This window comes from Pomacea canaliculata, linkage group LG9 (genome assembly GCF_003073045.1).
Source record: "Pomacea canaliculata isolate SZHN2017 linkage group LG9, ASM307304v1, whole genome shotgun sequence".
In the NCBI taxonomy this organism is placed as follows: domain Eukaryota; kingdom Metazoa; phylum Mollusca; class Gastropoda; order Architaenioglossa; family Ampullariidae; genus Pomacea; species Pomacea canaliculata.
In genome coordinates, this window is record NC_037598.1 from 26,117,482 (window position 1) to 26,142,067 (window position 24,586).

At 47.9% G+C, this 24,586-nt stretch overlaps 1 protein-coding gene across 1 annotated transcript; it reads left to right on the forward strand.

Annotated features, from left to right (window-relative positions):
- Positions 1–2,683: 2,683 nt before the first annotated feature.
- Positions 2,684–24,586, forward strand: LOC112573000 (cadherin-23-like; the record flags this gene model as incomplete). The annotated part of the gene is given in 32 exon segments (XM_025253032.1): positions 2,684–2,897; positions 3,304–3,546; positions 3,675–3,913; positions 4,622–4,796; positions 5,016–5,287; positions 5,695–5,871; positions 6,297–6,416; positions 6,631–6,736; positions 6,845–7,089; positions 9,992–10,109; positions 10,369–10,384; positions 10,387–10,551; positions 10,848–10,965; positions 11,151–11,327; positions 12,298–12,462; positions 12,735–13,076; positions 13,460–13,658; positions 14,029–14,446; positions 14,638–14,780; positions 14,782–14,915; positions 15,445–15,648; positions 15,936–16,119; positions 16,583–16,818; positions 17,473–17,664; positions 18,538–18,676; positions 19,131–19,312; positions 20,207–20,307; positions 21,069–21,217; positions 21,869–22,046; positions 22,796–22,827; positions 23,530–23,615; positions 23,947–24,586. Coding segments are annotated over 32 exon segments (5,529 nt in total), but the record flags the coding sequence as incomplete, so codon positions are not given.

Genomic DNA, 24,586 nt, shown 5'->3' on the forward strand with positions numbered 1-24,586 from the left:
TTCCCTTTCGTGGACCTGCTTGTCTGTGTGTAAATATAACCAACTTCATTTCTGGAGTGCCCACAGATGGCGCTGGAAGTGATTGATGTTTGCCGCCTTTCAGCCTGTAAATATTACCTGCGCCTCTGCCATTCACCGGAAAATGTGGCCCCGCGGCCCCCGCGGCCCCCGCAGCGAAGGAACTTGTCAAACTGTCGTCGCACCCAGAGAACTCCTTCAGTCTCTGTGAGGGTGGACGGCCGCCGGCCCTCCACATCAATGGATTTACGACTCTTAAGCGGGTAAATGAACGGGACCTAGGAGGGGTCGGCCACCTTTCTCCAACCTTCATCTTCCTAATCCTGTTAACGTCTGGCAGCCATAAACCTGTTGAGGGTTTTGAGGGCTTTGAGGGCTTTGAGGGCTAGCGGCGGCCAGTGAGTGACAGAAAGTAGGAAAGTCGCGAATGCACCTCGCATGGAGTGCAGGCGGCACCCGTCGTCCCACCCCACACTTTTGTACAGAGACCACGAAGCAGGCATCCCGTTTGTTACCGGGTGTCTGTAGCGGGTAGGTCTAGCTGTCAGGGACCCCCAGGGACCCCCAACTACTGACACACATGTCCTGTGATGTTGTTTAACTCACAACCGCCTCAGGCAGCTGGGATCACGTGGTTGTCATGGAGACCAGTAAATATTATGGCACTCCAAAGTGTACACGTTCCTTCCTTCTGTCTGTCCTTCACTCTTCAGTCTGTTTGTATGTCCCGTATATGTGTCTGCTAGCTTGTCTTGTCTGTCCTTTTGTCAAGTCTTTTATTTGCTGCTTTGCATGCTGCCTGGGTGTCTGTCCTGTGTGACTGTCTGTTGTTATGTCCTGTCTGTTATTTTGTTTGTGTCCTGTCTTCTGCTCTGTGCGGTCTGTTGTTATGTCCTGTCTGTCGTTGTGATCATCTGTTATTTTTGTTGGTTACGTCCTGTCTGTCGTTGTGATCATCTGTTATTTTTGTTGGTTATGTCCTGTCTGTCATTGTGATCATCTGTTATTTTTGTTGGTTATGTCCTGTCTGTCATTGTGATCATCTGTTATTTTTGTTGGTTATGTCCTGTCTGTCATTGTGATCATCTGTTATTTTTGTTTGTTATGTCCTGTGTATTACTCAGTGCCGTCTGTTGTTATGTCTCATCTCTTTGTCATCTATTCCTGTCTTTTACTACGCCCTGTTTATTGTTTCTGTCTGTTAGTGTGTTTCTCCTTCCGCAGTCGGTTGGTATGTGTGGTTGTCTATATGTCCCGTCTGTCATGTCCGTCTTTCTGCCATGTATGTTGTGTGTCTGTCCTGTCTCGTTATTTTGTCTTGACTTTCATGTTCGTTAATATGTCCATCTGTGTGTCATTACTTCTGTCTGACTTGTGTCCTGTGTGGTATGTCTCGTCTGTTTGTTATTCTTGTTGGTTGTTATGACTGGTGTTACTACGTCCTGCTTGTTAATGTGGCTTGTGTGTTGGTGCTGTTAGTACTGTTAGTATTGTTGGTACTGTTAGTGCTGTTGGTGCTGATGGTGCTGTTGGTACAGCTGGTACTGTTAATACTGTTGGTACTGTTAGTGCTGTTGGTGCTGATGGTGCTGTTGGTACAGCTGGTACTGTTAATACTGTTGGTACTGTTAGTACTGTTTGTACTGTTGGTACTGTTGGTACAGTTATTACAGCTGGCTTGCTGGTTTGGCTGTTACAGTGTTGTTGTGACTGTGTCTGTGTCGGACTGTTACGTACCGTTAGTCTGTCATTGCGTCTGACTGTCGTGTCTTGTCTGTCTTGTCGCGTCTTAGTTCCTGTTGTTATCATGACTAGTCTGTTAGTAGGTCCTTTGTGTCATGGTGACTAGTCTGTATTTTGCTCCACCACCACCACCACCACCACCACCACCACCACCACCATGTACAATCAGTAAAAGTACGTGTGTAATGATATGATTGTCTGTGTGTGGTCAATGGGGTTAACGGAGGTTATCGGTCGTCTATCGTCATCCGGGTCACTGCCACAGTCGTGTGAGCCGCCACTGAAGGCAGCGGCCATGTCTGTGGACTTGAATGTTTTTTCCATCTCCTCCTGCCAGCCCCTGTCTTCACCGCCCCTAACCCTGACGGGTCCACGGTTATCGTCCTCAGCGAGGACGTTCCCTTGGCAACCAGCATCCTTCTAGTGGCCACGTCACAACCTTCTGACGTCATAACACTCCTGTCGGTTATTGACGTCAGTTCCGGAAACAGCAAGAGCAGTGACGTGGAACTGGTGGGAACCAATCAGCTGAGAACAACGGCGAACCTTGACTACGATGTCGGCACGAAGGCGTACAAGGTCACACTGCGGTGAGTGTTCACACCTGTCACGTGGTGTTCACTCCTTCTCTCTGTCTTTGTATTTAAAAACATTCCATCCAAAGATTTAACCTTCTCTCCTCGCTCATTTTACAAAAGTATTTTTATAACGTTTTGATCTTGAGAGTATTTTTAGTGCTCCTGTCATACACATTGCATCACAATATTGCATCTAAAAATAGTTCGAGATTTCTAGAACCATCTTCGTCAAAGATGATGAAATAATAAAAATACTTACTGCTATTCCCTTCCGCTCTGTCTCTGTCTCTGTTGTGTCCTCTGGCCTGTGTCTGCTGTTACCTCTGCTGTTCACTTATCTTCGCTGTTCCAACAGAGCTGTGAACGATGTTGCGACTCAAACCTCATCAGCAACGTTCATAGTCAGAGTGAGCGACGTGAACGACGAGACTCCGGTCATTGCGGTGACCAATGGCAACATCAACTTGCAGGAGGAACAGCCGGTGGGCACGGGGGTACCTTTCGGGATTAGTGCCACCGATGCTGACAGCGGTGACAAACTGACGTTTTCTCTCTCAGGTCAGAGGTCAAGGATTGAGGTCAGAGCTGGGAAAGGTCACAGTTTTGAGTGAGGTGATGATAGTCAGTGGGTTAGTGGTGATGAGCGTGGCTAGCACTTCACAGCTAGAACACTTACAGGCTAAGTGATGTCACACATACAATCCAAAGCCTCTGGAAAGGTAATGTCAGGGTAATGCCCAAAGGGTAATGCACTATACCACCAGGGTCAGCTTGTCACAAAATGGCGTAAATTAAAATTTACTGAAGAGGATGAAACTGAATGAGAGGGTCTGTATGATTGTCCGAGTCTGTACATCCGCTTCCATGACCAGGAAAGAGTCAGATAAGAACCTAGTGACGTAACTTCCGCAACACATCGTGCAGCTCGCATGGGGTGCATCACATTCTTTATTATCGTCACCAGGGTCGCAGGCGTCGTATTTCAGCATCGACAGCTCCACTGGTGACGTCATAGTGACGCAACAGCTGGACCGGGACGCTGCCAGTGCCATAACGGTGTTTGATCAGCTGACTGTGACGGTGACTGACGCTGCAGGTCACAGGGCCACCCACGCTCTGCAGCTGACCTTGACCGACATCAACGACAACTCCCCCGCCTGCAGTCCTTCCGTCATCGCGGTCAGCGTAAGCGAGAATACAGCAGCTGGTGAGTGCGGCCCCCTCTCGCCACCCCCCCATAACCCACTAAACACTAACCCATGTAACAAACCAGTCATTTCAGTCGCAAACTAGTTTCATCCATCGCAGTGGTTCAACCAATCGTCTGTCTGTTAGGGACGACGGTCGCCTCACTCACGTGTTCCGACATCGACTCGTCTTCCAATGGCGCCATCAGCACCTACACCATCTTCAGCGGCGATGACACATCGACAAAGTTTAGCATGAGCGGGTCGTCGGTGAAGACGACGTCAACGGCTCTGGATTACGAGACAAAGACATCGTACACCCTTGTCATCCACATCCCTGACTCCGGCACCCCGCCCAAGACTGGCACTGCCACAGTCGTGGTGACGGTGAGTGGTGGGGACAGCAGGGTTAAATCTGCTTGGTGCCAGTCTCTTGTCTAAGGGTTCATGTACGTGGTCCACTAGTCTGTTGTCTAAGGGGTTCATGTACGTGGTCCACTAGTCTCTTGTCTAAGGGGTTCATGTACGTGGTCCACTAGTCTCTTGTCTAAGGGGTTCATGTGCGTGGTCCACTAGTCTCTTGTCTAAGGGGTTCATGTACGTGGTCCACTAGTCTCTTGTCTAAGGGGTTCATGTGCGTGGTCCACTAGTCTCTTGTCTAAGGGGTTCATGTGCGTGGTCCACTAGTCTCTTGTCTAAGGGGTTCATGTGCGTGGTCCACTAGTCTCTTTCTAAGGGGTTCATGTGCGTGGTCCACTAGTCTCTTGTCTAAGGGGTTCATGTGCGTGGTCCACTAGTCTCTTGTCTAAGGGGTTCATGTGCGTGGTCCAGTATGTCGTTCGTGAGCGGTTAACATTTTCAGGTGTGCCACTACATCTTTGCCAGCGACTGCCGACTGTCACTATTCGACTGGAACAGGACATGACATGCACTTTGACCTGTTGACACTGGGGACTGGCACATCACGTGACTACTAACCTTTTCGCATTAGTGATCAGCTCCTTCCTTCAAACATGAAGCTGGTTGTCTGAGCATGAACGATAGGCCAGAGCACAAACAGCAGTTACAACACTGAAGGTAGCTGATGGTTGACAGGTGACTGGTGTCAACGAGGCGGCACCTGTGTGGGGGGTCTTCACACCGGCCGGCCCCACCTATCACCTGGCGGAGTCTGTCGGCGTCGCCACGTCTGTCCTCACCGTCACCGCCACCGACGCCGACAGCGGAGTTGAGGGTCAGATAGACTACCTGCTGGTGTCCACCACCTCGAGTGAGTCGCCTGCTTGCTTATGGGACAGTGTAGTACACTGCACTACGCTAACTCTACTACGTTACACTGCACTACGCTAACTCTGCTACGTGACACTGCACTACACTACACTCTACTACGTTGGTGTTGAGATCATGTAATATATACATCAGTATACAAAGCAGCAGGGCGGCCCACACCCAGCCTGTGATGACGTGTCCTCCCCTCCATGTTGTGCAGACTCCGCGTCCTCCGCGTCCGGCATCTTCTCCCTCAGTGCGGCCAGCGGTCAGCTCAGCATCCTGACCCCCCTTGACCGCGACGCCGGGGTCAGCAGCTACACCGTGGTGCTGACGGCGAAGGACAGAGGAAGCACGTCAAAGTCAGTGACAACAACGCTGACCATCGACATCGACGACGTGAACGACAACGCTCCTGCATTTGCCTCACCCTCCTATTCGGTGTCTTTGTCCGAGACGACCGCAGCCTCCGTGGGCGCCAGCGTGTTACAGGTGTGCGTGCGTGTGTGTTACAGTGTGTCAGTGTTTTTATATTTGTGTGTGACAATATGTAAGTGCGTGTATATTTGTGCGTGTGACAGTGTGTCAGTGTGTGTGTGATAGTGTGTCAGTGTGTGTATATGTGTGTGTGACAATGTGTCAGTGTGTGTGACAGTGTGTCAATGCGTGTATATTTGTGTGTGTGACAATGTGTCAGTGAGTGTGTTGAGAGCGTGCGTGAGTGCTAGAGACGTGTCAACAATATGTCCTCAGCAAACGCTGTTTATTTTGTTAATACTTGTCCGCGTGCGTGACGGCAACAATGAGCGCCATCTTTACCAGTGACCCCTTCATGTAGCTGTCACCTAGCCTCATCCTACAGGTGATACAGTCCACCCTGTGTATCCTCCCGTTCACAGCTGACAGCAACTGATGTGGATCCCACGACCGGCGCCCTGACCTACCGCGTTGCTAGCGGGGACACCCTGGGCAAGTTCCGCTTCAGTGCCTCTACCCCGGGTCTGTTGGAGCTCAACGCCAACATCGAGGTGGACAAACCCACTGCCAACAGCCACATCTACATTTTGGTTGTCAAGGTAACCATTTTCAGGCCGTACTTCTAGGGAAAGGTTTTACGTACTTTTATTTATTTATTTATTTTCCCGTTTGTGTTGAGGGTTAGTCTTGATTGGATTTTACAAGTTTAGTTGCCTCCGTTTTTCTACAACGGTTAAGGAGCAAGTACTCATCAACAACAACAGATAAAAGCAGGCAAGCAAACAGTGAAGCCACAGAACTCTGCAGTGTTTTTGTAGTTTGTAGCCTGGCAACTGGAAGGCTGTTGGTCGTCTGCGGCTTTGCCCCTCACAACAGGTTCCTCCATCGCGCCTTGTGAGAACATTTATAGTCACACGAAAAGCAAGCTTAAAAAAAAATAAATTTAAAAAACATATCAACAGATATCACCTTGACAAAGTCTCAATGAAATGAAGGGAACTGAAGATTGTCGTCTGTCCACCAGGCCAGTGACCAGGGCGTCCCGTCCACTCCGGCCTTGACCGGCACCACCACAGTCACCGTCACCATCTCACCCGACAACGACAACTCACCCACCTTCGCAACAAGCTCACCCGTTTCTGTGGTAATGTAGTCAAAGTTTACAAGTCTTATGTGCTCTTCCTGCGTTTTCAAACAGTATCAGTTGCTATGGCTACGTGAGCAGTTGCCTGCCACAGTGTAAGTACGATAAATACAATGTAAATATAATGTATAGTGTGTATCAACAGTGAAGTAGTATAGCAAGCAGGCTCACCTACCCACTGGCCCACTCAGTTCAACTCTCGTGCCTCGTGCAGACTGTGGCGGAGGACGCGGCGCTGGGCTCTACGGTGGTCACGGTTCTGGCTTCGGACAACGACGTGGACTCCGGCGTGCAGCAGACCGTGACTCTGGCCATTGTCTGTAAGTAGTCGTCACCCACCGTCAGTCCCTCGCGCCAGTGCAGCATCAGTAGAGCTAACAGTACTGGCATTGACCTTTGACCTTATGTGACGTCAGCTTGTCTTTCAGCGGGGAACGCCAACAGCGCCTTCAGCATCGACCCCGTGACGGGGGTGGTTGTCACCGTCAAACCGCTCGACTACGAGACAACAACCTCCTACACGCTCGTCATCACTGCCACGGACAACGGTACACCTACAGCACGAACCAGCACCACCACCGTCATCATCGCCGTCACAAACGTCAACGAGAAGGCGCCGGCCTGCTCCTCGTACCTCATCACAGCTCCCGTCGATGAAAACGTCGTCACGCAGGTGAGACAGCAGCAGGTAGACAGGTGAACCAGGTGAGCCTCCAGGACGAGACAGGTTGTCGCTGACGACGCTGACCAGACGTTCCGATTGTTTACTTCAAAGTTTGCCCTGTTGTCATGGAGACAACCATGTGACGCAATGCGTAGAATCGCAGCTTGGTCGGGGTTTCAAGAGTTGCACGCAGTAAACAGAGCTTGCAATGATTGATTACAGTAAACAGAGCTTGAAGTTATTGATTACAGTAAACAGAGCTTGAAGTTATTGATTACAGTAAACAGAGCTTGAAGTCATTGATTACAGTAAACAGAGCTTGAAGTTATTGATTACAGTAAACAGAGCTTGAAGTTATTGATTACAGTAAACAGAGCTTGAAGTTATTGATTACAGTAAACAGAGCTTGAAGTTATTGATTACAGTAAACAGAGCTTGAAGTCATTGATTACAGTAAACAGAGCTTGAAGTTATTGATTACACCCAGAGCTTGAAGTTATTGATTACAGTAAACAGAGCTTGAAGTACACCAGAGCTTATTGATTACAGTAAACAGAGCTTGAAGTTAGCTTGCATTGAGTAAGTATAATTACAGTAAACAGAGCTTGAAGCTAAACAGAGCTTGAAGTTATTGATTACAGAAACAGAGCTTAAGAAGTTATTGATTACAGTAAAACAGAGCTTGAAGTTATTGATTACAGTAAACAGAGCTTGCTATGATGATTACAGTAAACAGAGCTTGAAGTATTGATTACAGTAAACAAGCTTAAGTCATTGATTACAGTAACAGAGTTGAAGTTATTGATTACAGTAAACAGAGCTTGAATCATTGATTACAGTAACAGAGCTTGAAGTTATTGATTACAGTAAACAGAGCTTGAAGTTAGCTTGATTACAGTAACAGAGCTTGAAGTCATTGATTACAGTAAACAGAGCTTGTTATTGATTACAGTAAACAGAGCTTGAAGTTATTGATTACAGTAAACCCAGAGCTTGAAAGTTATTGATTACAGTAAACAGAGCTTGAAGTTATTGATTACACAGAGCTTGAGTTATTGATTACAGTAAACAGAGCTTGAAGTTGATTACCAGAAGCTGAAGTCATTGATTACAGTAAAACAGAGCTTGAAGTTATTGATTACAGTAAACAGAGCTTGAAGTTATTGATTACAGTAAACAGAGCTTGAAGTCATTGATTACAGTAAACAGAGCTTGAAGTTATTGATTTACAGTAAACAGAGCTTGAATCATTGATACAGTAAACAGAGCTTGAAGTTTATTGATTACAGTAAACAGAGCTTGAAGTTATTGATTACAGTAAACCAGAGCTTGAAGTTATTGATTACAGTAAACAGAGCTTGAAGTTATTGATTACAGTAAACAGAGCTTGCAATGATTGATTACAGTAAACAGAGCTTGAAGTCATTGATTACAGTAAACAGAGCTGGAAGTCATTGATTACAGTAAACAGAGCTTGAAGTTATTGATTACAGTAAACAGAGCTTGAAGTTATTGATTACAGTAAACAGAGCTTGAAGTTATTGATTACAGTAAACAGAGCTTGCTAGTTGATTATACAGTAAACAGAGCTTGAAGTCAGGTGATCAGTACAGTTATTTGTATTGATTACAGTAAACAGAGCTTGAAGTTATGATTACAGTAAAAGAGGCTTGTTATTGCTCTTGAAGTTATTGATTACATAGTAAACCAGAGCTTGAAGTTATTGATTACAGTAAACAGAGCTTGAAGTTATTGATTACACAGAGCTTGAAGTTATTGATTACCCCAGAGCTTGAAGTTATTGATTACAGTAAACAGAGCTTGAAGTTATTGATTACACCACCCAGAGCTTGAAGTTATTGATTACAGTAAACAGAGCTTGAAGTTATTGATTACATAAACAGAGCTTGAAGTTATTGATACAGTAAACAGAGCTTGAAGTTATTGATTACAGTAAACAGAGCTTGAAGTTATTGATTACAGTAAACAGAGCTTGAATAGTTATTGATTACAGTAAACAGAGCTTGAAGTTATTGATTACAGTAAACGGTTGATTACAGTACGTTCAACAGAGCTGAAGTATTGATTACAGTAAACAGAGCTTGAAGTTATTGATTACAGTAAACAGAGCTTGAAGTTATTGATTACAGTATACAGAGCTTGAAGTTATTGATTACAGTAAACAGAGCTTGAAGTTATTGATTACACCCAGAGCTTGAAGTTATTGATTACAGTAAACAGAGCTTGAAGTTATTGATTACACCCAGAGCTTGAAGTTATTGATTACAGTAAACAGAGCTTGAAGTTATTGATTACAGTAAACAGAGCTTGAAGTTATTGATTACAGTAAACAGAGCTTGCAATGATTGATTACAGTAAACAGAGCTTGAAGTCATTGATTACAGTAAACAGAGCTTGAAGTCATTGATTACAGTAAACAGAGCTTGAATGTTATTGATTACAGTAAACAGAGCTTTGAAAGATTGATTACAGTAAACAGAGCTTGAAAGTCATTGATTACAGTAAACAGAGCATGATTAAGTAAACATGAGTTGACAGTAAACAGAGCTTGAGTCATTGATTACAGTAAACAGAGCTTGAAGTTATTGATTACAGTAACAGAGCGAAGTATTGATTACAGACAAGCTTGAAGATTACATATTGAACAGAGCTTGAAGTTATTGATTACAGTAAACAGAGCTTGAAGTTATTGATTACAGTCATTGATTACAGTAAACAAGGCATTGATTTAACAAAGCAGAGCTTGACAGTTATTGATTAACAGTAAACAGAGCTTACAGAAGTTATTGATTACACCCAGAGCTTGAAGTCATTGATTACAGTAAACAGAGCTTGAAGTCATTGATTACAGTAAACAGAGCTTGCAATGATTGATTTTCTCTTGGCTAAGGTGGCAGCACTGAGCTGCAGCGACACAGACGCCGGGGACACGGTGACGTACTCTCTGGTGCCAGCCCACGCGTCCTTCTCTGTGAACAGTGGAACTGGTGCTGTCTCCACCATCGTTGGTAAGTGAACAGGGGAGCTGGTGCTGTCTCCACCATCGTTGGTAAGTGAACAGTGGAACTGGTGCTGTGCCATGTTGTCTTGATGCAACGAACAAGCAAACAGTCGCACCACGAGTGAGATATTTTCTGTCTCCCTCCTCTCCTTGGTAAGACATCTACCAGACGATGCTACATCAACTCGTCGTTAGTCTTTGTCGACTTCTGACAAGTAGCACAGCTCCCTTTACGCCTCATTCACGTCCTCTCTACGTCCCGACAGGTCTGGATTATGAATCAGTGACGTCACACACACTGACGTGCACGTGACGGACTCGCTGACCCCCGTGCACACCACCACCGTCACGGTCAGCGTGCTGGTGAGGCCGGTCAACGAGTTCTCCCCCGTCTTCTCGCCCTCCACCTACACCTCCGCGCTGTCCGAGGACGTGGCGAGCGGCACAAGGTCAGGGTCATGTGACCGAATGCAGCCAATGGATGTCACGCTTATTGCTGTCACTATTTACTTCTAGCAGCTGAAGGAAAAGTGTTAATGAGTGAAAAGTCTCGGGTCTGGGAACAATGGGCTCAACTCACTTGCACTCGCACGTCTGCCTAGCGCTAGCACATTATTTTAGAGATAAACTCGCTTTTGAAAGAAAGAAAGATCACGAATGGAGGAAAGAGAGAAAGAAAATATGTGTTTTTATTTTGAGGCCTCGCTGACCTCACCACCACCTGTGACCTCTGCTGTTCGTCTAGCGTGACGACAGTGACTGCCACAGATGCTGACCAGGGGTCACTGGACGGTACAGTCCGTTACAGCCTCGTGTCCGGCAATGGGGCTGGCAGATTCACCATCGACTCCTCCACCGGCCAGGTGAGCTTGTGACGAGTGTGCGACAGTCTGACGACAGACGACAGACAGCGAACGTTTTAAGTTTGCCTTGCGTACAAGACTTCTTTACCTGAAGACAAGCAAAGTCCGCACGTGAGTGGGTCACTTCCGGTTGTGGCAGTAGAAGCGTTTTGACCTCTCTAAGTCAAGTGTATTTTTCCACTCAGATATTAACTTCCGCCGTGGGACTTGACAGGGAGACAACTGCAATGCACACGCTCACCGTGAGAGCCAGTGATGACGTGCCAGGGGCGGCCACCCAGCGCAGTGCTGACGTCACGGTTGTCGTCACCGTCACGGATGTCAACGACAACCCGCCGATGTGCACGCCAGGCAGTTACCAGGTCAGCAAATAGCTTATCGCCCCTAGAGTCCTAGACCAATGAGCCACTTCATTGTCTCGTGTGCTCATGAGTCTACTGGACCGTGAGTGCAGCTCCTGAGCACTTCCTGTAGTGTGGCGCGTGCGTGTAGATACAGCTGTGAGAGTTTTTGTAGATGTTCTTAATTATTCTTTCAATGATTGCCTGTGATTAAAAAACAATTCTGGATCCTCTGAGCTTCTAGAGTCACTCACGTGACCAGTCAGTCGATATGTCAATGGCTGAAGTAGTGACACGGTTGGCTGGTTTATTAGATAGAAATATAAAGTACTGAGGTCGTCTGGTTTAAACGTCTTCGACATTTTGTAGTTGCGGGGCAGGGATTGCAAGGGAAGGAAATCAGGGTACTCAGTGAAACCCGCGGCCTTCCCGGGGATCAAGGAGGGCTTGTGGGTGGAGACACCCCTCTACCCACCCGAGATAAACTCTGAATCTTCAGGATTCTCCCTAAGCAAACAAGTTGTCAGGGACAGAGTGGTGAGGTCAGAACACGCCTCTTACCCGCATTGTGTAAAGGTCAGGGAAGATGGATGCACGTGCCTGCTCGCTGTCACGTGGTGTAGAAAGGGGACACCACTCTACTGCTGCATGCTTGGGTAGAGAAGCCCGGATGTCGCCCCGCGGTGTCAACGGCTCACGAACAGCAGGCGCCAGGCGTTGAGTTGGTCGACTTGGGGATTACAAGGGGGGTGACAGCTGTGGGGCGCTGACACGTGCACAGAGGTGTCACCAGCTGCCACGTCAGCTGTAAATGGGAACTAGGCATGAGTTAAGGTGAGCAGTGACGACACACCTGGGGGGACGATCATGTCCATGATGAAACACCTGAGATGATGAACCTATTGTATCATAATATGCAGCCTGTGTCATGGAAACGAGTTCGTTGTAGCAGTTAGTCGCTGTTAGCCCTGTCAACCACTTCCTTCTGCAGGCCAGTGTCGCGGAGCCGTCTGTTGTGGGAGCGACCGTGACGACCTTGACATCCACAGACGATGACGAGGCAGGCACCATCAACACCACACCCACCTACACCATCCGGGCTGGTGACTCGGGGGGAGTCTTTACTGTCAACGGCAATCAAGTACAGCTTGCTAAGGTGAAGCAAGACACGATTTACTCGTCATCGCCTTCTTATCTTCTTTCTTTTCTTGTCTTGATAACGACTAGGCTCTGGTGGGGGGGGAATCCCTCACAGGTGGCGAGTCCACAAGGACAAGGTCGTTATATCCCACCCTGATGGTTGAAATACTTAAATACTTTCGACCCCTTCCCCACCCCCGTCCACTACTTGCTCTGCTGGCTGTGAACTGTTTGCCGCCAGTTCTCTCTCTGTTTTTTGGTCTCACTCATCGTTCTGTCATCTTGCAGGTCGTTGACTACGAGACCCAGACGTCCTACCGTCTGACCATCCAGGTGACGGATGGAGGGTCCCCAACCCTCTCCTCCACCTGTGTTTTGGATGTCAGAATTATCTCGGTTGACGAGTTCGCTCCGGTGATGTCCGTGCCTAACTTCAGCACCAACCTGCTGGAGACGACAGCGGTGGGCACTGTCGTCTACCACACCAACGCCACCGACAGCGACGTCGGCAAGGGCTCCGCCGTCACCTACAGCATCCCCGCCGGCAATACCAACGACGACTTCTTCTGCTACTCCACCACTGGCGACATTATTGTCTGGAACTCTCTCGACTACGACACCCCGCCACAAGTAAGACTTTGTGCCTGTCGCTGGCGGGTGGGAAACGGGTGTCTTAGTAGTCATCAGCCATTGTGGGTCACTGTGGTGGTGGTGGTGGTTTGGAGGAGGTGGACCGAAGTAACTAGCCCCTCCCCCAATAAAGAGTTCGTCTAACGTGTGGCCTAAACATTTCCATGACTATTAGTTTCCAGAGCATCCATCTGCCAGCCACACGTGACCTGTAGTAGTCTGTAGTAGTCTGTAGTAGCCTGTAGTAGTCTGTAGTAGTCTGTAGAAGTCTGTAGTAGTCTGTAGTAGTCTCTGTACCAACCTGTCTCCACACCGCGCTGTCAGTAGTCAGTAGAATGTTCTAGAGACCAGAAGGCCTAACGAACCGTGTCTGTCCTCGCCAGACCTACAACCTGACAGTGACGGCCACAGATGACGGAGGGCTGACAGGTTCCATGTGGCTGCACATCGCACTGGTTGATGTCAATGACCAGACGCCGGTCTTCACCCAAAACGTCTACGCTGTTGCCATCAACGAGAATGTCGTCGTCGGCACCTCAGTGGCAAAGGTCACGGCCGTGGACTCTGACACGGGAGCTGGAGGTGAGTCAGTACATTGGATGCCAGCTGTCAGCTCTACAGGTCAAGATTGATGACCTGAACGTTCACAGGTCTCGTCAAGAACGTGCGTTAGTTTTGTCAGGAGTAAGAAGCGTGTGAATGTTAGATGAGGGCGGACTAGTGTTCACTTCACTTTGTGTAAAGCGCGAGCTGTCCCAGCATCTTGTACGGAGCAAATGTCAGAATACTTACTTATGGTGGAGGTATTTTATGGCCACCGGGAGTGCTGTGAAGTATTCTCGTTTAAAGTACGTGGCCTGCTCAGTCCTCTACACGTCACGTGGTTGTCGTCTGTATCTAAGGTCTCAAACTTTTGTACCGTGTCAAAGGTCTTGTCATCTTCTTGTCAAAGGTCAGGTCAACTACACCGCCGTCTCAGGTAACGGTCTGCCGCTGTTCCAAGTCAACCCCGGAACTGGTGACGTCACGACCAGTGGTAGAGTGAACCGCGAGGTCCGAGGGCGTTACACGCTGGTGGTGCGGGCTACTGATGGCGGCGTCCCCGCTTTGTCATCGTCTTGTCTCGTAGACATTACCGTCAACGACCTCAACGACAACGCCCCGATCTTCTCACCTGCTGACTTCGTCGTTAACCTCAGCGAGGGCGCCACTGTCGGGACCTCAGTGACGTCAGTAGCGGCCACAGACGCCGATGCCAGCGCCAGCAACAACGTCTTCTCCTACGTCCTCACCGACAACGTCTTCCAAGTGAACGTCACCACTGGAGTCGTCAGCACCAAAGGAACCCTGGATCGCGAGACGACGTCACAGTAAGTGGCGCTGCCGTCTACGTCACACCCAACATATGGACTGTTTAACCTCTCTATTCTCAAGTTCGCCTGTCTGTCTCACTCGCTTGTCTGACCGGTCGTCCGTCTGACCTGTCGGCTGTTGCGATTGAGACTGGCCGACTACGTGCTGACGCCGGGTGACGTTCTGGTCCTCTGTTGTTACGTTGCAGGTACGTGCTGTACGTCTTGGCCGTGGACTCCGGTGCGCCGGCCCTAACAGGCACAGCGACGGTGACGGTGCTGCTGGATGACGTCAACGACAACATCCCCACCATCAATGGCACCTACGACTTGAGGTTTAGGGAGGACACGGCGACAAAGACTGTCGTCACCACAGTGCAGGCGTTCAGATTCCGACAGCGGCGACAACGCCCGCTTGACCTACACCATAGTCAGCGGCAACACTGACAGCGATTTCTTTCTGGACTCGTCCAGTGGCGTTATACAGGTCATCATCATCATCATCATCATCATCATCATCGACATCACCCACGCCCACCCACTTTTTTTTCTTTCTTTCTCTCTTCTTCGTCTCCTTCGTCGTCTTCCTCTTCGTCGTTCTTCCTCCACTCGATTTATCGCACTCTGGGATTATTCATTCTGAGCACGATATTGACAAAAGAAAATACAGAAGTGTATAAATGTCTCCTTGCTTGTCATCGACAATTCTTTATTAACGAGGGCAGCAGGACAGGCAAACAACATATATATTGTATTTTCGTCACTCGCCCTGAAGATCTGTGACACAACAAAATAATACAAAAACAACATTAAGGAAACATGACGAAAATAAACATGTGCAGGACAGTCACTGTAATATTGTAAACATCACATACTGACAGCTGACGAAGGGAGTGTCAGGGTGTCCAAACTATGGTGATGTCACAGACCATGAGAGAGACAGAGACAGGACAGAGGGTAGGTAAGACTTACCTCACGGTGTCCACTTCAAACACCTGGCGCGCTGGTCTGTGCAGGTGCAAAAGCAGCTGGACCGCGAGAGGACAAGTAGATACTTCCTCGTCCTCGCAGTCGCTGATAACGGGTCGCCAGCACTTACAGCAACAACGACCATCACCTTCAGCGTCTCCGACGTCAACGACAACAGCCCCGTGTGGTCCAGTACCGCCTACACCTTCTCCGTCACCGAGAACCAGCCAGCGGGCTCGCCAGTGGGGCAGGTGAACAACTCCTCCTTACACTTTCCTTGGTCACGTGGTAGTGATGGCGACCGTCGGGGGTCGGGGGTAGGGGGTCGGGCTGGGGTATGGGGGATGTATTTTGCCTGCTACCTGCAACTCGTCTGCTCCGAAAATAGAATCTTCTTCCGCTGATTGCTAATCTTTGTTTCCCAAATATCACCATCCTCTTGTTGTCTGGGACTCGTCACGTGGTGTCTGAAGTCTTTTCTTGCATTCTGGAAATCTTTTCTTGATATTTGTGAATAGTTTGCTGTCTGGTCATCCAGGTGACGGCGACAGATGCTGATATCGGTGTCAACGCCGCACTGACCTACACACTGACCCTCTTCTGGACCGGCTCTTCCGCCAACTTTGCCCTCGACCCCGCGACAGGAAGGATAACTACGGCCTTGCCCCTGGATCGCGAGGCCACAGCGCAGTACTCGGCCCTGATGAGGGTGGTGGACGGAGGTGGGTGTGATGAGGTCACAGATGAGGTCACGTATTGCTAGTCGCTAGATGTCGCCACTTGTACGGAAATGTGCTTTTCATTGGCTGGCTGCTCCCTTTCCTCAGATTTCGTCTTGGTCCTTTCCATGACCGGGAGTAACCCTGACAACTAAAGGGTTTCCCCTGAACGTTACTTTCTGTTCCTTGAAGAAAAGTGTAACAGTTATAGCGCGTCACGTGGTCTGCTGACAACAGACAAAGTCATCCTCGTCCACCTCTAGTACACAAGCCCTCTCTGCGACACTTGCAGTTAAAACGAGGCTGTGTTCGCACGCATCAGTAACTTCCGGCTCAACGTTGTTCAGTTGCCTCGTTAAATGGTTCATTCTTTGTCCACGTATTATATTTTTATTGTAAACCACGTGCAGGGTGTTGATGTGCAGACCACAGTTCAGTGATGTCGTCCTGCGCTCATTCTTTGCAGGCAGCCCGCAGCTAAATGCCCTCGCCAACGTCACCATCTCCATCGGGGACCTGAACGACAACGTCCCTACCTTCGACTCTGTGTCCTACGCGGCCACAACAACTGAGAATGACCCCGTCGGCACAGGCATCCTGACCCTCGTCGTCACCGATAAGGACATCGGCAGCAATGCCAACATCTCGCTGTTCATCGACACCTCCACGACAGCTGGAGCCAGAGCGGCGCAGTTCCTACAGGTGAGACAACTCCTTCAGACCAGTGTCGGTTCCTACAGGTGAGACAACTCCTTCAGACCAGTGTCGCTTCCTACAGGTGAGACAACTCCTTCAGACCAGTGTCGGTTCCTACAGGTGAGACAACTCCTTCAGACCAGTGTCAGTGGTTGTTGTTACTTTCTGTTGCTAGACGTCTTCTTTCCTTCAGCGAAGGACATTCCTCAGTTTGTTAGTTCATTGGGCATGCGCACGCAACTTCAGTCTCGCAATCACCTGTGCACCTGAGTTGGAAAAGATGCAGCGAGACACAATGGCTTCACTTAATTAAACTTCTTTCGAGAAACGGTCTGGACAAAATTGGTCCCAGTGAACCCTGACCTTCACGAGCTTGAGATAAGTTGACGATAAAATGTTACTGACACGGTCAACAACATTTGGCGAGTTGTCGAGAAGTAAGATGTAGATGATATTTTGTTATTGTTGTTACTACGTATTTAGCTGTTTAGTGTTAAAGTAAGTATGATGATGTCATTGGAGGACAAAAGCGTTTACTTAGTGAAAAACAACTCAGAAGTGTTTGTTGTGTTTAATGATGTTTTTCATTCAATGGTTCCTGTATCCACACTGCTAGTCGACAACAGCTCAGGTATACACGTGTGTTCACGCTGTTCATAGGTGACGTCAGGGACAGGTGTCGTTTCCGTCAAAAGTACAATAAACCGAGAGACGAATTCGTCCTTCACCTTCACAGTGGTCGCTACTGACGCAGGCTCCCCGGCCTTGACGTCATCAGCCAACGTCACTATAACCGTCACGGACCAGAACGACAACGTCCCGGTGTTTACCCAAACTTACTATAATACTGAGGTAGCTATCCCATAATATCACTACATCTTACATATAATATCAACATCTTACCTGTATGTGTCTACAGTACCTACATAACTTACCTGTATGTGTCTACAGTACCTACATAACTCACCTGTATGTGTCTACAGTACCTACATCTTACCTGTGAGTCTCTACAGTACCTACATAACTCACCTGTATGTGTCTACAGTACCTACATAACTTACCTGTATGTGTCTACAGTACCTACATAACTCACCTGTATGTGTCTACAGTACCTACATAACTCACCTGTATGTGTCTACAGTACCTACATAACTTACCTGTATGTGTCTACAGTACCTACATAACTCACCTGTATGTGTCTACAGTACCTACATAACTCACCTGTATGTGTCTACAGTACCTACATAACTCACCTGTATGTGTCTACAGTACCTACATAACTCACCTGTATGTGTCTACAGTACCTACATAATCACCTGTATGTGTCTACAGTACCTACATAACTTACCTGTATGTGTCTACAGTACCTACATAACTCACCTGTATGTGTCTACAGTACCTACATAACTCACCTTATGTGTCTACAGTACCTACATAACTTACCTGTATGTGTCACAGTACCTACATAACTCACCTGTATGTGTCTACAGTACCTACATAACTCACCTGTATGTGTCTACAGTACCTACATAACTCACCTGTATGTGTCTACAGTACCTACATAACTCACCTGTATGTGTCTACAGTACCTACATAACTTACCTGTATGTGTCTACAGTACCTACATAACTCACCTGTATGTGTCTACAGTACCTACATAACTCACCTGTATGTGTCTACAATACCCACATCTTACCTGTATGGATCCCTTGTGTCTATTATTAGATCGCCTACACTGGCCAGTGTAACCGCAGCATTGTGGCTGTCAGTGCCAAGGACGCTGACAGTGGGGCTAACGGACAGGTGGCCTACTACCTGGTGCAGAGTTCCTATGACTACGTCTTCCAGGTCGACTCAGCCACAGGTACGTCGTCCTCCATTTCTCAAGACAAGCAGTTCCTCGTCCTCTGCCGCCGGTCTCTTTGTTGTGCAAGAAAGCGATCGTTGTCATCGCAGGGGGGCTGTACGTCACACGGACCGCCTCATTGTCGGGCGGGGGGCTGTACGTCACAAGACAGCCACATTGTCAGGGGGGTGGGTAGTTTCTGTGTCACGTGATTACTTTCACGTTTTTCTCAATCATCATTGTCATCGTTGCTGTGCTCTTGATTGTCTTCATCACGATCTCTCGTGGACAATTGTTGTTACTCAAGATTCTGATGTTGATGTACTTTAGTATGACGCTGACACTTCCTTGTGAGTTTGGGCTCACATCAACGTGACGTTCGACACAAGTAGTGAATGTACTCAGCGTGACGTTTGACACAAGTACTCAGTGTGACGTTTGACACAAGTACTCAGTGTGACGTGTGTCGCAGGTCTCTTGTCGCAACGCACCACAGCAGGAGCAGGCGGTATGTACACCATGCAGGTGACGGCACGTGACGGAGGGTCACCCACACGCAGCGCTACAACCCCCGCCTCCATCAGGATCGACGCCATGGTCCCCAATAATGTCGTCATCACCTTTAACTTGGGCATCACCGCCACGGCCTTCCAGGTACACACGGACATAGCTGTGGCTGTCGTTACCACCGAGGTGGAGGGTTAGCTGAATGTAGCGACATCCCTCTCTGTAGCTGGGGAACGTTCCTCCCAGCAACACGTCACCATGTTAAGCGTCAAACGTGGAGCGACTGGGTACCTGCCATGTCAGGGAAGACAAAAGACCGCCTTGTACTTGCTGCTAACCCTACTTCTGTGACCTAGAGAGACTGAACCACTCACACTTCACTGCCCCCGACAACTGTGTGCTGCTAGTACTGTACTTGGCGCCTCCCCCAGTCAGGGGCTGGGTCATCTCACACTCAACATTGTCTTCCTCCACACTTAGTGAAATAATCCTTAGACCCTCGTCAGTTCCCTGTGCTTGGGTACATATCTGTGTGACTATGTGACTATGTGACTATATGAATATGTGACTGTGTGACTATGTGACTGTGTGAGTATGTGACTGTGAGTATGTGAGTATGTGACTATGTGAGTATGTGACTGTGTGACTATGTGAGTATGTGTCTGTGAGTATGTGAGTATGTGACTATATGAGTATGTGACTATGTGACTGTGTGACTATGTGACTATGTGACTATGTGAGTATGTGACTATATGAGTATGTGACTGTGTGACTATGTGACTGTGTGAGTATGTGACTGTGAGTGTGTGAGTATGTGACTATGTGAGTATGTGACTGTGTGACTATGTGAGTATGTGACTGTGAGTATGTGAGTATGTGACTATATGAGTATGGGACTATGTGACTGTGTGACTGTGTGACTATGTGAGTATGTGACTATGAGTATGTGAGTATGTGACTATATGAGTATGGGACTATGTGACTGTGTGACTATGTGAGTATGTGACTATGTGACCTGCCCTCTGACCCCCAACGTTTCAGGGTTCACAGGACGAGTTCGTGGCGCAGTGCCAGGCGCTGGTGAGACAGACCTACCCGACTGCCGTGGCGCGACTGTGGTGCTCGGAGACAGGAAGTAACAGGTGAGCCTCACCTCCCCTCCCGTCCCTTCCCCTCCCCTCACCTCCCCTCCCCTCCCCTCACAAAGGCATGTCGGGAGTCGTATATGAACTCTCACCTAACAAAGGAAAGAAAAGCAGAGAAATAAGCAAAGGTACATTACAAGGTTGATAAAGCAAGATGGCGAGAGGGAAAAAACAACAAACAGATAAGGACCTCAGTCAACATAAAGGTGACAGCGATACAAACCACATCAACAGACAATTAATAAAGACAACTACATTAATCAAGAAAGAGTCCAGTAATAAAGCCTACAACCTCATTAACATATTCCAACATTACACAGACACAGAAGTGCACTAGTCCAGACAGACAGCCACACTAATAAAGACAGACCACGATAAACTTACACAATATGAACAAAGACTTTGCTACATTAATTAAAACCGTATAGACATTTATCAATATATTACTCCCCTAATTAAGCATGTACGTGGACTAATGAAGACACGAGCACATTAATAATGTGGAGGGCGCTGCATATCAAGTATGGAGGGAACAACAGGCGACCAGCCAACAACTTCACTCATCCGCTCATTAATCCACATTTAGTGATTCGCTCAATCAATCATCAATCATTTTGTTCATTCAGTTTACTCAGCCTGACCATAACCCGCATTGTGTTCATTCACCTTTCATCCATGTTTTATTAACTCACTCCCCACAGCCATGACCCCATTCACAGTATTTGTCTAACTGCATTTTCTCACCTGTGGTCTTGCAGTCTCGCCAAAGTTCATGTTTATTTTCTGAGAGACAACACCACGGACAGCGTTGCCAACGTCAACGCCGCCAAGTACTACGTGGACTCGTCGACAGCCTTGAGTTTCTTCACCTCTGACCCCAACGGTTCTCCATCTTCTGCCCTTTCAGGTGAGTGAGTCAGTGGCAGCACAAACTAAAGAACCACTTCAGGTGTCGCGACTAGGGGGCTAGGACACTGACGGGTGAGCCTCACCCCACAAAGGCATGTCGGGAGTCGGAGAGGAAGTCTTGTAAACAAAAGGAAAGAAAATACAAACGTTTGTGACAAATGTCTGGTGAAGGAGAATTGCAATCATCAGCAAAGAAATCCTCGTAACAGCTGCACGACTAGGATCACTAGCCCCAGCGTGAGTGCGTGAGTGAGTGAAAGGAACACGTTAAATAATCTATTTTTTGTTCTGGCGTTCACTGACTTCGCTGAGCTCCTGCCAGACAGTATTTCCTAAAATCCGGAAGAAAAATCCTGTGTTATCGATGTAGACTCAAAATAAAAGACATCAGCATGTACATGGAACCTTTACGTTGTCAAGGCCAACGAGAGCCGAGATGATATGCTAATTAGGGTCAGCTGAGTACAAATGTGACGTTTTTGACCCTTTCATGTGCGTGATGAGGCCTGAAGGATTTTACATCGAGAACGGAAGTGACGAGCTGTTCATCTGGATTTCGGAAAATATTGTCTTGCATTGAACTCAGTCTGGTAAGTTACAAACATATTTGCACTGTAGTCCATCTTGAATTTGTGAAGTGGTTCATCAGGGACGCAGTGGGCGCCGTACAACGTGAAGACAGTTCAGCTGTACTACGAGTCCCAGACACCATGGCAACAGAGTGGGGAGGGCATTGCTGTCGTCACCACTTGCTGCGTGTTGGGAGCCGTCCTGCTGGGCGTGTCTGCTTACATGGGCGTCACGTACTGCCGTCAGTCCGTCACGTCGTGAGTATCACGTGCTGCCGTCAGTCCGTCACGTCGTGAGTATCACGTGCTGTCGTCAGTCCGTCACGTCGTGAGTATCACGTGCTGCCGTCAGTCCGTCACGTCGTGAGTATCACGTGCTGTCGTCAGTCCGTCACGTCGTGAGTATCACGTGCTGTCGTCAGTCCGTCACGTCGTGAGTATCACGTGCTGTCGTCAGTCCGTCACGTCGTGAGTATCACGTACTGTCGTCAGTCCGTCACGACGTGAGTATCACGTGCTGCCGTTAGTCCGTCACGTCGTGAGTATCACGTGCTGCCGTCAGTCGCTGACATCGTGTCAGCCAATCTCCTGTACGTGCTGCAGGTCCAGTGACGTGACAGGACTACGGGGCATCCAAACACCCGATGTACTAAAAGCTACGTGCTGCTGGATTAGATTGTGTGTGTGTGTGTGGGGGGAGGGCTGGGTACAGTTACAAAAGTGACAGTTGTTATAGAAACTGTAATACTCGACAGCATGCAACCCATGACGCAGCCTGTCATCTTCTCGTGGTGACGTGTAGTCTAATGTAGGGGACAGCTACTCTGTGAGGCTGGGTACATGACCCCCTCACAGCCTCCAGATGGGGGGAATGACACAGCGGGCTAGCTAAGGGAGATAACTCATGACTTACTTTAGGACGGCAGGAATTGCTTGCAATCAGGAGACACGTTTCATATAAAATCCATTTCCAATTCAATTAATGATTTTTTGTGTTATTTCAACAGGAGACCGAGAGCACGAAAGATTTCCGTTGAAGGTAGGTCAAAGGTCATGGTAAATATGTAGACCACCTAGTTTCACAACTGTGATGATGTGTGGTTACTGTGCTGACATCTTTACAGGGCTGTTGTCCGTGTGTGACTGTCACTGCGTCATCAACATGACAGAAGTGATGTCACTAAGTCAATGTGTCATCAGCATGACAGCTGGTGTGTCATCTGTGTGACTGTCATTGTGTCATCAACATGACAGAAGGTGTGTGTGTGTCATCTGTGTGACGAGGATGATGTCAGTCAGTACGTCGGTTGTCTGAGCTGATGAGAACTGTAGTAACGTCTGAGGGAAGCATCATAGCTGTCGAATACTGTTATTATCACTTTTATTATCACTATTATTATCACTTTAGCGGTTTGTCTGTCCACAACTAATCAGCTCATAAGTGTTTAGAAGTACTGTCTTGTCGGCCTTGCCAGCAGTGGCAGGTGGAACGATTGACACTCAATGTCTGTGTCACGCCGTTTCGTGAGTCATTGTGATTGTCAGACATGTTTGTCTTGGAACTCCGACTGACATGACAGTCTGCTGCTCTGTGCCAACAGCAATAATCTGTCGTCTGTGTTGTTTGCACGCTACTTTGCAGCCAAACATATCACGTGGTTTGTGACCTTTCAACTTGTATCTGTTCATCTTGTAAGCCCTCGACCTGTAACCTTTCAGTGTGACCTCTGTTCCATTCCAGAGCGACGGCCGCCGCCACGAAGACAGGGGCGACCCAGACCCTCCCTTCCTCCTTCCCACCTGTGGTCTGCGGCTAACGGGCGTCCGGTGAGTAGCCTGCGTCTGGTGGCGATGTACAATGTATATATACATATACACATACAATGTACACATACATATACACACAATGTACATATACACTGTACACATACAATGTACACATACACTGTACATATACATATACAATGTACATATACACATACAATGTACACATACACTGTAGCCCTAGCAACTACGGGTATTTAGCCAGGAACTGTGCAGGTGACTCTTGGCTTTATAACGACGACGACGACGACAACGATGACAATGAAGAGGATGACGATAACGATAAGGGAGAGGAGATTTTTCAATACATCGTACGTGTCATCGTCGTTTTCAGCCTCGTCCCATCGTGGATGGCGACAACAGCTTCTTTTGGGACAAATCGTCTGTAAGCTAGTGACAGCGCTGCGTCATGTCACTAAAGGTCATTGACCCCTCGCTGCCAGGACAACCTCCTAACCTCCAGCAGGTGCTCGTGGCTCGATATTCGCCATCTCTTGTGGCTGCTGTACAGGGAACTTTGTATTCACGTGGATACATCTGTGTATATATATCAGCACACACACACCTGCTTGCTTTCTCAATTATGTAATAACTCAGGGTTCAAACAGACATTGATCATGAAGAGATTGTGTCGGTGAGGAGCATGACGACACAATCAGTGAAGTTTATTTATATAAGTTGTTTTTATATATCTCAATGAATGTCGTCATTGAGACAATATGTGGGTGCATCGTGTGACATCTGGTGATAGCCACCTACCCGTGTACATGTTGATTGTGTGAGTGTCGCTGGATTCTCAGCATCCTGGCACCTGTGCTCCACTCACAGCACAGAACTCATCTCCATGAATGTTGAGTGTTTGCTACAGACTTATTATCTCGGCATAATATGTAAAGACTAAGTGTACTCTGTAATGTTGTGTCATCTCCATATGACACTGGCATGTTCACGGCCCGAGTAAAACCTGAAATATT